Genomic DNA, 12,707 nt, shown 5'->3' with positions numbered 1-12,707 from the left:
TTCTGGTTAGGAAAAACTGATGCTCCCAGGGCAACTAGCAATGATTTGAAGACACTTATAAGGTTTATTAGAAAGAGCCTGGACAAGGAACCAGATGACCTGAGCTCCAGCCTATTCTTTCCAGCACTGTGTCTGTAGGAAAGCCATTTAATTTCCTTTGGTCTCATGTCTTGACCAGCTCATAGGAACAAAGAAACTAAATATAAATGGAATGCTTTAAAACTACTGCTGCTGCTAAGTCACTTCAGTTGTGTCCAACTCTTTGTGACCCCATGGACTATAGCTCACCAGGTTCCACTGTCCACCGGATTCTCCAGGCAAGAACACTGGAGTGGGTTGCCATGCCCTCCTCGAGGGGATCTTCCTGACCCAGGGATTGAACCCATGTCTCCTGCATTGTTCCTGCATTGCAGGCAGATCCTTTACCAGGGAAGCCACTAAGTAAAACCACTAATGTTATACAAATATAAGGGATGATGATGATGATTACAAAGGTTCCAGTTCTTGCTACTAAACATTCCATAGTTCTGAAAAAGAGATAGCTCTCATCAATGTAACTATGGTTAGTTTTGGCGAAAACCCAGTGACTGACTGTTCAGAAGATAGATGCTTCTGGGTAGCGGCATTGCACCAAATTCACCCCCAGCCCCCTCCTTTGCCAGCAGAGAGGACTCAGCTGCTAGACAAGGCTAGAAACAGATTATAGCCCTTCAACAAAGCTCAGCACACTGGCCTTCTCAGAGGCTGAGTGCCTGACCTTGGCCTCATGAGCACTGTGTTCTACCCCCAGAGCCACCTTTCCCAGGCTGTGTTCTCCAGAGAGAATGAAAAACATGTGGCTGCCAAGGTCAGGTACAAGCAGAAGAGGAGGCTGTTACTGATGTTCCTGCACATTTGGATTGTTCTAAGGGCCAAGGGAAAGGGAGGTACTTTTCAACTTCAAAGATCCAGTTGGATCATGGTCTAATTCCTTTTGAACCCATTTGAAAGAAGCAGAAGCTGGTTCTAAAAGGGAGAAAGAATCCCAGGCCTGCATGAAGTCCGTTGGTAGTAGGATGCTGTTGACCATTCCCAATCCCATCAGTCTAGCTATTACTATCAGGGAAGGAAAGACTCAAGAAGCCAAGTAGCCTGATTCTCTTAGGGAGCCCCTCCAGGAGGAGTGGGGTGATAAGAGTAGACTGCCAAGATCCTATTTGGCCACCTTGGCCTGCCTCCAAGTTTGGGCTCCAGTACCCTGACCCCGCTCATTAGACCTCACAACAGAAGTGACTATGGATCTACCAACCCTCCCAGAGCAAACGGCCATGTTCAGACAGCACTTCATCCCAGCCCTGAGGGAGTTAAGGCTACGGGTAGTTAAGAAGGCTCTGGTGTTCTCTATCTTTAAAAAAAATTTTAATTGGAGGATAATTGCTTTACAATATTATGTTGGTTTCTGCCGTACAGCAACATGAAGCAGCCATAAGTATACATGTATACCTTCCCTCTCGTGCCTCCCTCCCACCCGGATCCCCACCCTACTCCTCTAGGTCATCACAGAGTACTGGGTGAAGCTCCCTGTGTCATACAGCAGCTTCCCATCAGTTATCTGTTTTACACATCAGTTCAGTTCAGTTCAGTTCAGCCGCTCAGTCGTGTCTGCCTCTTTGCGACTCCATGAACTGCAGCACTCCAGGCCTCCCTGTCCACCACCAACTCCCAGAGTCCATCCAAACCCATGTCCATTGAGTTGGTGATGCCATCCAACCATCTCATCTGTTGTCCCCTTCTCCTCCTGCCCTTAATCTTTCCCAGCATCAGGGTCTTTTCCAATGAGTCAACTCTTCGCATCAGGTGGCCAAAGATTTGGAGTTTCAGCTTCAACATCAGTCCTTCCAATGAACACCCAGGACTGATCTCCTTTAGAATGGACTGGTTGGATCTCCTTGCAGTCCAAGGGACTCTCAAGAGTCTTTTCCAACACCACAGTTCAAAAGCATCAATTCTTCTGCGCTCAGCTTTCTTTATAGTCCAACTCACATTTATACATGACTCCTGGAAAAACCATAGCCTTGACTAGATGGACCTTTGTTGGCAAAGTAATGTCTCTGTTTTTTAATATGATGTCTAGGTTGGTCATAACTTTCCTTCCAAGAAGCAAGAATCTTAATTTCATGGCTGCAATCACCATCTTCAGTGATTTTGGAACCCCCCAAAATAAAGTCAGCCACTGTTTCCACTGTTTCCCCATCTATTTGCCATGAAGTGACAGGACCAGATGCCATGATCTTCGTTTTCTGAATGTTGAGCTTTACGCCAACTTTTTCACTCTCCTCTTTCACTTTCATCAAGAGACTCTTTAGTTCTTCACTTTCTGCCATAAGGGTGGTGTCATCTGCATATCTGAGGTTATTGATATTTCTCCCGGCAATCTTGATTCCAGCTTGTGTTTCTTCCAGCCCAGTGTTTCTCATGATGTACTCTGCATATAAGTTAAATAAGCAGGGTGACAATATACAGCCTTGACGTGCTCCTTTTCCTATTTGGAACCAGTCTGTTGTTCCATGTCTAGTTCTAACTGTCACTTTCTGACTTGCATACAGATTTCTCAAGAGGCAGGTCAGGTGGTCTGGTATTCCCATCTCTTTCAGAACTTTTCAGTTAATTGTGATCCACACAGTCAAAGCCTTTGGCATAGTCAATAAAGCAGAAATAGATGTTTTTCTGGAACTCTCTTGCTTTTGCAATGATCCAGCAAATGTTGGCAATTTGATCTCTGGTTCCTCTGCCTTTTCTAAAACCAGCTTGAACTGGTTCTGGAAGTTCACGGTTCACATATTGCTGAAGCCTGGCTTGGAGAATTTTGAGCATTACTTTACTAGTGTATGAGATGAGTGCAATTGTGCGGTAGTTTGAGCATTCTTTGGCATTGCCTTTCTTTAGGATTGGAATGAAAACTGACCTTTTCTAGTCCTGTGGCCAGTGCTGAGTTTTCCAAATTTGCTGGCATATTGAGTGCAGCACTTTCACAGCATCATCTTTCAGAATTTGAAATAACTCAATTGGAATTCCATCACCTCCACTAGCTTTGTTCGTAGTGATGCTTCCTAAAGCCCACTTGACTTCACATTCCAGGATGTCTGGCTCTAGGTGAGTGACCACACCATCATGCTTATCTGGGTCGTGAAGATCTTTTTTGTACAGTTCTGTGTATTCTTGCCACCTCTTCTTAATATCTTCTGTGTCTGTTAGGTCCATACCATTTCTGTCCTTTATTGAGCCCATCTTTGCATGAAATGTTCCCTTGGTATCTCTAATTTCCTTGAAGAGAACTCTAGTCTTTCCCATTCTATTGTTTTCCTCTATTTCTTTGCTTTATAGCTGAGGAAGGCTTTCTTATCTCTCCTTGCTATTCTTTGGAACTCTGCATTCAAATGGGTATATCTTTCCTTTTCTCCTTTGCTTTTCACTTCCCTTCTTTTCACAGCTATTTCTAAGGCCTCCTCAGACAGCCATTTTGCTTTTTTGCATTTCTTTTTCTTGGGGATGGTCTTGATCCCTGTCTCCTGTACAATGTCACGAGCCTCCATCCATAGTTCATCAGGCACTCTGTCTATCAGATCTAATCCCTTGAAATCTATTTCTTACTTCCACTGTATAATCATAAGGCATTTGATTTAGGTCATATCTGAATGGTCTGGTTGTTTTCCCTTCTTTCTCAATTTAAGTCTGAATTTGGCAATAAGGAGTTCATGATCTGAGCCACAGTCAGCTCCCAGTCTTCTTTTTGCTGACTGTATAGAGTTTCTCCATCTTTGGCTGCAAAGAATATAATCAATCTGATTTCGGTGTTGGCCATCTGGTGATGTCCATGTGTAGAGTCTTCTCTTGTGTTGTTGGAAGAGGGTATTTGCTATGACCAGTGCATTCTCTTGGCAGAACTCTATTAGCCTTTGCCCTTCTTCATTCCGTATTCCAAGACCAAATTTGCCTGTTACTCCAGGTGTTTCTTGATTTCCTACTTTTGCATTCCAGTCCCCTATAATGAGAAGGACATCTTTTTGGGGTGTTAGTTCTAAAAGGTCTTGTAGGTCTTCAGAGAACCATTCAAATCAGCTTCTTCAGTGTTACTGGTCAGGGCATAGACTTGGATTACCGTGATATTGAATGGTTTGCCTTGGAAATGAACAGAGGTCATTCTGTCGTTTCAGAGATTGCATCCAAGCCCTGCATTTCAGACTCTTCTGACACATGGTAGTGTATATTTGTCAATGCTACACTCTCGATTTGTCCCACCTTATCCACCTCCCACGTGTTCACATGTCTGTTCTTTACATCTGTGTCTCTATCCCTGCCCTGCAAATAGGCTCATCTGTACCATTTTTCTATATTCCATATATATGCATTAATATCAAATATTTGTTTTTCTCTTTCTGATTTATTTCACTCTGTATAATAGGCTCTAGTTTCATCCACCTCATTAGAACTGACTCAAATTTGTTTATTTTTATGGCTGAGTAATCTTCCATTGTCTATATGTACCACAATTTCTTTATCCAGTCATCTGTCAATGAACATTGAGGTTGCTTCCATGTCCTGACTATTGTAAATGTTCAATAGAAATGAACATTGGGATACATGTGTCTTTTTGAATTATGGTTTTCTCAGGGTACATGCCCAGTACTGGGCTTGCTGGGTCATACAGTAGTGTTATTCCTAGGTTTTTAGGGAATCTCCATATTGCTCTCCACAGTGGCTGTATCAGTCTACATTCCCATCAACAGTACAGGAGGGTTTCCTTTTCTCCACATTCTCTCCAGCATTTATTGTTTGTAGATTTTTTTGATGATGGTCATTCTGTTGGGTATGAGGTGATACCTCATTGTAGTTTTGATTTGCATTTCTCTAATAATCAGTGATCTTGAGCATCTTTTCATGTGTTTGTTGGCCATCTGTATGTGGTGTTCTCTTTCTGGGAACATTTTAGGAGTGTAAGGAGTGTGCTGAAATCAATCCTTGAAACCATAACGTTTCATCATCCTTGTCCCAGTTCTCCTGGCAAAGCAACAGAGGGATATTTGCCCCTACTCTCTCATTGGTCATAACCTGAGTGCTTTGTTTTTTTTAACCATTTCAAAGTATTTATGAAATGGTTAGTTCAACTTTATCCCCTCAGGAAACACACAAAGTAGGCAGCAGACCTTTCCCACTTCACAGATGGAAAAAGTGAGATATGGCTGCGTGGGAACGGCAAACAAAGAGCAATTCACTGTCCTGAGTCCTGGTCCAGTGGCTTTTTTTGCCCCCCTGAAGAGCCTTACATACACCTCCTTCTACATCTGCTATCTCAGCTAATCACCCATCAGGGAACCTCAGCTTCTCCACAAGAGACCCCCAAAAGCCCACTTTTTCATGAGGAATAATAATATATTTACAATCATCTCATTATTAAATTTATCTTACCTTAACATTCTAAAAATTAAATAGTTTTCTACTTGAAGTAGCAGCTCTTTGAGCCACTGCTTCAAGAATTCATTCAAGAACTGGATGCCAGTCAATAAACTTCTCATCAAACTGGCTGAACGATGATCATTCCTTTTCTGAGAATTACATGATTGCTTATTTACATGTTGAAGCATTACAACAACAAATCAATGTCAACATTACCGTTTATGACTTCCATCTCCCATCAGCTGTGAAAATCATAGCTCCAGCTGTGCACCTCTTTAGAACTCAGTCACACAAATGCATCTCTGTCTATGGACATTACATTACTAGTCTACTTTTCCTGGAGGTGAGCAGCCTGAATGGTTTCCAATAAGGGGTATTATTTATTAGTAAACATTTTATGTCTTTTTTTCTAAAATGGATTTGAGATGGATTGCTGCCCCTCCTCTCTGACACACACAGAGACATGCACCAGAATAGTTTCTTTAAGAAAGGAAATTAATAACCATATACCCAGAAGAGAGATGACTCCACCTTAAAATATAAAGTAAGATGCTTATTGTACTTTTTACATTTTATTCAGCTCTGAGTTCCCTCGAAGTCAAGGGAAAATAGATATACATTGTTTAGTGGTTCTTATATATGGAAAAAAGAAGGTATTTCTTTTTATCACCAACAATTTGGCATGATTTTGGATGAGTGTTTTATGTATATTTTTTTCTTTCCAAAGAATAATGAGTTAAATATAACCAGGGTACGTGCTTTCTGAAAAAAAGGCTTTGGTTGACTTTAATACACTTTGAGGTTTGATCAAGAAAAAGATATAGAAATCTAGACTCTTCCTTACCTCCTCCAGCTTGTCCACTCGCCCCACCAGTTTGGTGGTAACTGAATGCAGCTTCAGGAGATCCAAGCCGTAGAAAGCTCCTTCCAGCATGTCTATAATGGTGGAGAGCTACGAAACAAGGGCAGGCATGAGACCAAGGCGGATGCAGATGGACCAAGAGGGAGACGTCTCTGTGTCGGAGGCTGGACAGGGACACCACTAGCCAGGAATTGCGAGGCAGCCCTCAGAAACTGGCACTTAAGCGGGTGGATAGGCAGATCCAATGGTGCAGGTGTGTTCTGTCTACTGGAGTACATGGTTAAGAAGATAGGAGACTCCTACAAGTCAACTGAGGTCTGAATAGCTTCACCAAACTGTTTGTACTTCCTTTATTAAGTCTATCAGTTGGATGCATGTCTGTCTTTCCTGCTAGACTGTGAGCTCCTTGAAAGCAGTGCTATGTCATCTTCATCCTCGATTCCCCATGATACCTTGGCCCATAACAAGTGATATATAAACACTCAACAAAGTGGCTTATTAACATCCGTGCCTTGAGGATATGCTTCTGAAATACTTACATGCATTGTCTGCTGAAGTCCCTGGAAGACACCAGCAAGCTTTACCTTAGCACTAAAAGCAAAACTGCCCCTGGGAGGTGGCCCACCTTTAAGGTGGCAAGTTGTCACGGGGTACCCAGCTGTCTCAGTTTTTCTGACACTGTCCTCCCTGCCAGTACAGAGCAGTGGGAGAAAGGTGGCTGAGGTGTTGGTGACATCCAGGTCATGCAAAGTTTAGGCACAGGAAGCTGATGAGAGATGCTTAAAGTGAGCCTCCCTGACAAGGACTATCCCTGGAAGAGTTTGCTGGACATGCTTGTGCCCACAGCCTTTCTATCAGATAAGAACTCCGTGTGTGAGGCGCTCATGTTTCAAAGATTTCCTTCCTCTGCATCAGAGGAAGATAGCTGAAGCCTGGGTGACAGCCACAGAAGGGCAGCAAGTGAGGATGAACTGTGATGATTCTCTGATTCCTAAAATTTTGCCTAGTGTTGTTTCAGAACCCCCCCAGAGTCCAATCCTATAACTGAGTGATTGTGCCTTTGGTTCAGAAATTGTTTCACAGCAGAGCTGCAGCTCTGAGTGACATGGCTGGATTCTGGGACACTCATTTTACTGGTAAACCCTGCTGCTGCTGCTGCTAAGTCGCTTTAGTCGTGTCCGACTCTGTGCGACCCCATAGATGGCAGCCCACCAGGCTCCCCCGTCCCTGGGATTCTCCAGGCAAGAACACTGGAGTGGGTTGCCATTTCCTTCTCCAATGCAGGAAAGTGAAAAGTGAAAGTGAACTCACTCAGTCGCGTCTGACTCCTAGCGACCCCATGGACTGCAGCCTACCAGTCTCCTCCGTCCAAGGGATTTTCCAGGCAAGAGCACTGGAGTTGGGTGAAGCCCAACTCTGCTTAAAGGAATATCAGTGACAACCAGTTACCAAGTGTGCACCAGCTTCTGGCATAGCAGCAGCACTTTACATGGTCATTCATTACTGGAATGTGTCTATGGAGCCCCAACTCTATGTCAGTCATTGTGCCAAGTACTCAATAGTCCTCTCATCTGTGCTCAAAACCCTCAAAGGAGGATGTTACTCTTCCTACTTTTTAATTCAAGGAGACTGAGGTCAGGCCAGTTGAATAACTTGCATATCACCATGCAGCAAGCACTGGCAATGATTTGAACCCAAGTCTGACTCTAAATCAAGCTTATCCCATGAGCCCACACTACAGATGAAGAGCGGAAGGTGGGGATCAGATGAAGGCCTCAGCTGACCTATGCGGCTGCCCCAGATAGGGCCTGAGTTTCCCCACCCTGTGGTCCAGGATTATAGGATTCCAATTGTGAGTATCGTTGCTTTACAATGTTGTGTTAATTTCGACTGTACAGCAAAATGAATCAGCCACACATGTACATATTATTGCTGTTGTTCAGTTGCTAAGTCATGTCAGATATTCATATATCGTCTCCTTTTTGGATTTTCTTTCCATTCAGGTCACCCATTCGTGTCTGACTCTTTGCAACCCCATGGACTATAACCTGCCAGGCTCCTCTGTCCATGGAATTCTCCAGGCAAGAATACTGGAGTGGGTTGCCATACCCTCCTCCAGGGGATCTTCCCGACCCAGGGACTGAACTTGGGTCTCCTGCACTGCAGGCAGATTCTTTACCATCTAAGCCACTAGGGAAGCCCTTCAGGTCACCATAGAGAATTAAGTAGAGTTCTCTGTGCTATATAGTATATTCTCATTAGTTATATATTTTATATACAGTATCAGTAGTATGTATGTGCCAATCCCAATCTCCCAATTCCCCCCACCTCCATCTTTCCCCTTGGTATCCGCACACTTGTTCTCTAGGTCTGTGTCTCTACAGGATTGCAGTTTGCTGACCGGACCTAGGGCAGGCCCCAGGCCTCTTCCTCCCTGGGTCACCGAGCTCTCGCACTGAGGGCTAAGGCTCACTGCTCTCTGTGTGTCTCTGGGGTACTTGCTGTGTTGACAGCGAATCATGGCAGTAACTTTCCTGGAGAAGAACGCTGAGTTCTTTTGGCCAGCTGGGTCTGGCAGCTGCTCCCAGGCCCGGCCTCCTTGGCTCCAAAAGAGAGAGGGAGACATACTTTGCTTTAGGCATCACCCTCAGACGTTAGAGTTGCAAATGACCAGTCTGTCAATTCATCAGCTCCGGATCCACACGCAACACTCTCCGGCCCAGAGCCTGACCTCCTTTAAAGGTTAAAACAGGGCCCACTTATTCCAAGGCCTTGATCCCCAGCAAAAGCCTTGTCAGATTCACGGGTCCCGAAGGCACCCTCTCACCCGGCCATCACCCTCCACCAGGTCCTACCTTCAAGTCGCGGCTGTCTGCCTCCCGAAGCTTCTGGAGCCTGAAGTCTCCCTCGCAGGGATTGAGGGCGGACGGAGGTGCAACACAGGCGCACTTGCAGGAGGGGCCCGAGGCGATGGTCTCCACTGTGTAGAAGTCTTCCTTCCGGGAGGTCCCCGCGTTGACCCGCTGGCAGGCATCTCGGCCCAGGGGCCGCACCACACACTTGCACTGACAGTCTGAGCCCTCAGACACGGCCTTGACTTTGTCATAGTCTCCCAGCAACTGGACAAAGACAGAGAGACCAGGTTGGGGCTGTGCAAACACCAGCATCTGTCAGGGTCCTGAAAAAGGCTCTACATTCACTTTGTCAGATGTCCTGCTAGCCAGAGATCTCCGATCACTCTGGTGCAGAGCTGAAGGGGTCATCGCAACACAATTTGCTGACTCTAGCATTTCCTGGAAGGCACTCTGAGTTCAGCTCTCTTTACTTATTTTGGAAAGGAGTGCATTTCTCAGGGAGCCTTAGTCTTTTATCACTTAAAGGAAGAAAACAAATAAGCTCCATCATTCTTCCAATAGTACTTGCCTTAGCTAGAATCCAGATTTAGACTGAAAAGGGAAAAGAGAAAGGATGATGGAGGGATTGGAAAACTGGCATTCCGATTTCAAGACTGCTGGCTTCTGTTCCCCTTCATTCATTCTCCATTTACTGAGTGCCACCTTGGGACTGAGCTTGGTGCTATGAGAGGTAAAGCAATGAATGGGTCAGAGAGCCTGCTCTCGAGAGCTTCCTGTGCAAGACGTTTGTAAGTTACAATCACCCCAAGCAGAGAGTGGTAAGTACCCCGGATGTGGGAGTCCAGTGGGAGCTCAAACAGAAGGCCACAGAGCGTGGCTTCTAGAAGGAAGTGGTATCTGATGTGGCCTCAAAGGATGAGTTAGATTTGGAAAAAAGAAACTGGGAGGAGAGAGACAGATGCAGATGTCAGTAGGTTTACTCAGCCCAAGGGTTCATTTGGCTCCTAGAATAGCTTCTGCACCCAAACCCCAGGCCAAAGCCAGGAAAGCAAACTGGCAGCACTTGCTGCCTCCACAGCGCTAAACATTTCCTTCTGAGTGCTTGCCCAGGCAGGAAAACACGCAAGGGCAGGCTTGCTGGAACCACAATCCTAGGCACTTGCTGGGGACAAGGCTCCTCCCCAGCTCCTCTGCAAGACATCCTATATCCCCAAGGTCATGGCTCCCTCTGTGGGCACAGGGAATGGTTCCCTTCCTTTGACTAATGACCCTGGCAGGCAAGCTCTGGGCTTGTTGGAGTGGATATGTTCCTGGGATGCAGTTGGGGGAAAGAAGTCTTGTAATGTTTTTCTTGCAAAGGTTGGGTTTCTTCTAATACTAATATTTGTGTTAGGACTGTTGTCAAAGGCGGAATGGATCAGTGGAAGACAGAGTTGTAGTTCAAGATGACTTAAGTGGCCAGTCTTTATGGGCCGATGGAAAATCATAGCTGTCTGCTCTCTGAAACTCTGCTTAGATTCCTATATAGCCCTACTCAGAGACTCTGGGCAAAGTCCTTCCTTTCAGGAGGCTCAAGTTTCAGGAAAGTTTTTGTTGATGGTCCTCCAGAGCCCCAGTATGATGGATTTTTAAGTCTTTTTGATTTAGGGGTCAGTGCGAGGTTATGGATGAGTATAGGGCATATATTAGCATAATTCTTAAAGGAAGGGTGAGGTGACTAGTGTTTGATAAATGCCAAAGTGGAGCCGATCATTCTTTCTACAGGAAGGAGTCAAGGACCCCAGTCCAAGAGCTTAGTAGAGGCACAGGCAGCACTATAGGGATCCTTTTTCAGCCGTCCCTCCTCCTTAGGATTAAGGTGACACCCAACACATAATCATCAGGCCAGTCCTGGAAGGCGTGAAATAAACAGTCTAGAGAGAACTGTTTTTTACTGTCATGAGATCAGGGCTGCAGACAGTCAGAGGACCTGGCTCTGCCCATCTCTAGGGCCCTTTACTTTTTCAAGTCTTACGGTTCTTATCTATAGAGCAGGAGTAAGCACGCGTGAGGATTGAGGCAAATTAAACAAGTGAAAGCTCTTTGTAAAAGGACGTGTTACAGATCCTGCCCCTACCCGCTGTCACTCCCCACTCCAACACCATCTGCCAGACCTGAGTGGATCTGCATTTCCCTCTTATCTCCCCAGTGTGAGGGGGGCACTTATCATCAGTGCCTCAGTGTGGGGCTCACCTCATGTTCATCACACTTGTTGCTGCTCTCCTTCCTCCCTGGGGGTCTCACTCAGGGTCATGAATATCTCCCCGTGCGTTACACCACCTGCCTCGGTCCAACACGCCCGCCTGTATTCACATTCCAGTTCTGACAAACAGCCACACAGACAAGAGATGGCCATACTTTCCACAACCCTTGAACCAAAAGGTTTTGATATTTTTTCTTTCTTCTCAGGGAATTGTGACATGTCTCCCCTTCCTTCTCCTCTCCTTTTTCCTGATTCTGTAACCTTGAAAGACCCTATGACTTTGAGAGGAGGACCCATGTCTCTTCAGTTAACAAAATGTTCTGATAAATGAAAAGCAAAAGCCCTCCCCTTCGGTAATGGAGGGACAAACAGCTGCCTCCAAACGCTTCAGCGGGGACCGTCTTAAGGCTCTTGCCATCACTGGGGCCAAAGGAGTGAGCATGGGACTCGCAGCCTACCTGAGATAACACGTTCTCCTGGTTGTCTGCTTCGTTTTGCAGAGTCTCATCCTCTGTGGGTGCCACCGTCTGCACATCTGGGGGCTCGGTCGTCCCGGTGGGGGGAGTGCTGTACCCCCAGCCCGGAGTCGTAACCAGAGCGAAGCAGAGAACTAGCAGCAAAGACTTGGCCATGAGGAAGGCGACAAGAGGGAGCTCGGCCCCTTGGAAGAATGGCTGGGGTCCGGTGCGGAGGGTGGTGGGGCGGGGGGCGCGGGTATCTCAGCAAGGAGAGAGGCGAGAGGGTATCTTGGCTGAAGCCCCAAAGTGACTGCTCTAGAGCTGGGTGCGGCCGGGCGGGGCAGGAATGTGCGCCCCAGAGACCCTGGTCATCTCCTTCCCGACGCGATCAGCCGGTAGACAGTGGGGCGCTGGGCAGAAGGAGGTGACAAGGAAGGTGGAGGTGGCAAGGCGAGCGCGTCGTCCTCTGGAGAGGGCTCAGGTGGAAGGAGCGGGTCCGGGCTGATGCGAACGGGGCGCTGCGCGCCGGGGCGGGCGGCGGGAAGCCTGGGGGCGCACCCGGGCCCTGTGGGAGTGCGGGGCCGGGAGCGGCGGCGGTGCCGAGGGCTGCTGGGCCAGGGCGCCGCGCAGCGCTGGCGCGGAGGGAGGGCGGAGCCTCTATTGTGCCGGGCCGCGGGGATGCAGCCAGTAACCGCGCGGAGGAGGAGGAGGACCGGGAAGCGCCCTGGGCTCGGGCGGCGGGGAGACCAGCCGACCCCGCCCCCGACTCGACCTCAACTGCTGCTCACGCCCTCCAGGGGTGACGTCGGAAGGGCGCCTCTTTCATCTGACCGCAAATGGGAGAGAAGTTACCCTGA

General features: G+C 47.0%; 1 protein-coding gene across 2 annotated transcripts in view; it reads right to left on the bottom strand.

Annotated features, from left to right (window-relative positions):
• OLFML2B (olfactomedin like 2B) overlaps positions 1-12,448 on the bottom strand; it is a 48,830-nt gene extending 36,382 nt beyond the window's left edge. For both annotated transcript variants that reach the window (XM_055587287.1, XM_055587288.1), the window contains exons 1-3: positions 11,851-12,448; positions 9,151-9,414; positions 6,278-6,385 (exon numbers count right to left, since the gene is read on the bottom strand). In XM_055587287.1, the coding sequence (XP_055443262.1) occupies positions 6,278-6,385; positions 9,151-9,414; positions 11,851-12,024 (546 nt within the window). In that variant the 5' untranslated portion in view covers positions 12,025-12,448. The remainder of the gene's footprint in view (positions 1-6,277; positions 6,386-9,150; positions 9,415-11,850) is intronic.
• Positions 12,449-12,707: the final 259 nt, after the last annotated feature.

The sequence above is a fragment of the Bubalus kerabau genome, chromosome 6, assembly GCF_029407905.1.
Source record: "Bubalus kerabau isolate K-KA32 ecotype Philippines breed swamp buffalo chromosome 6, PCC_UOA_SB_1v2, whole genome shotgun sequence".
Lineage (NCBI taxonomy): Eukaryota > Metazoa > Chordata > Mammalia > Artiodactyla > Bovidae > Bubalus > Bubalus kerabau.
This window is presented reverse-complemented; position numbering and strand designations above follow the sequence as displayed.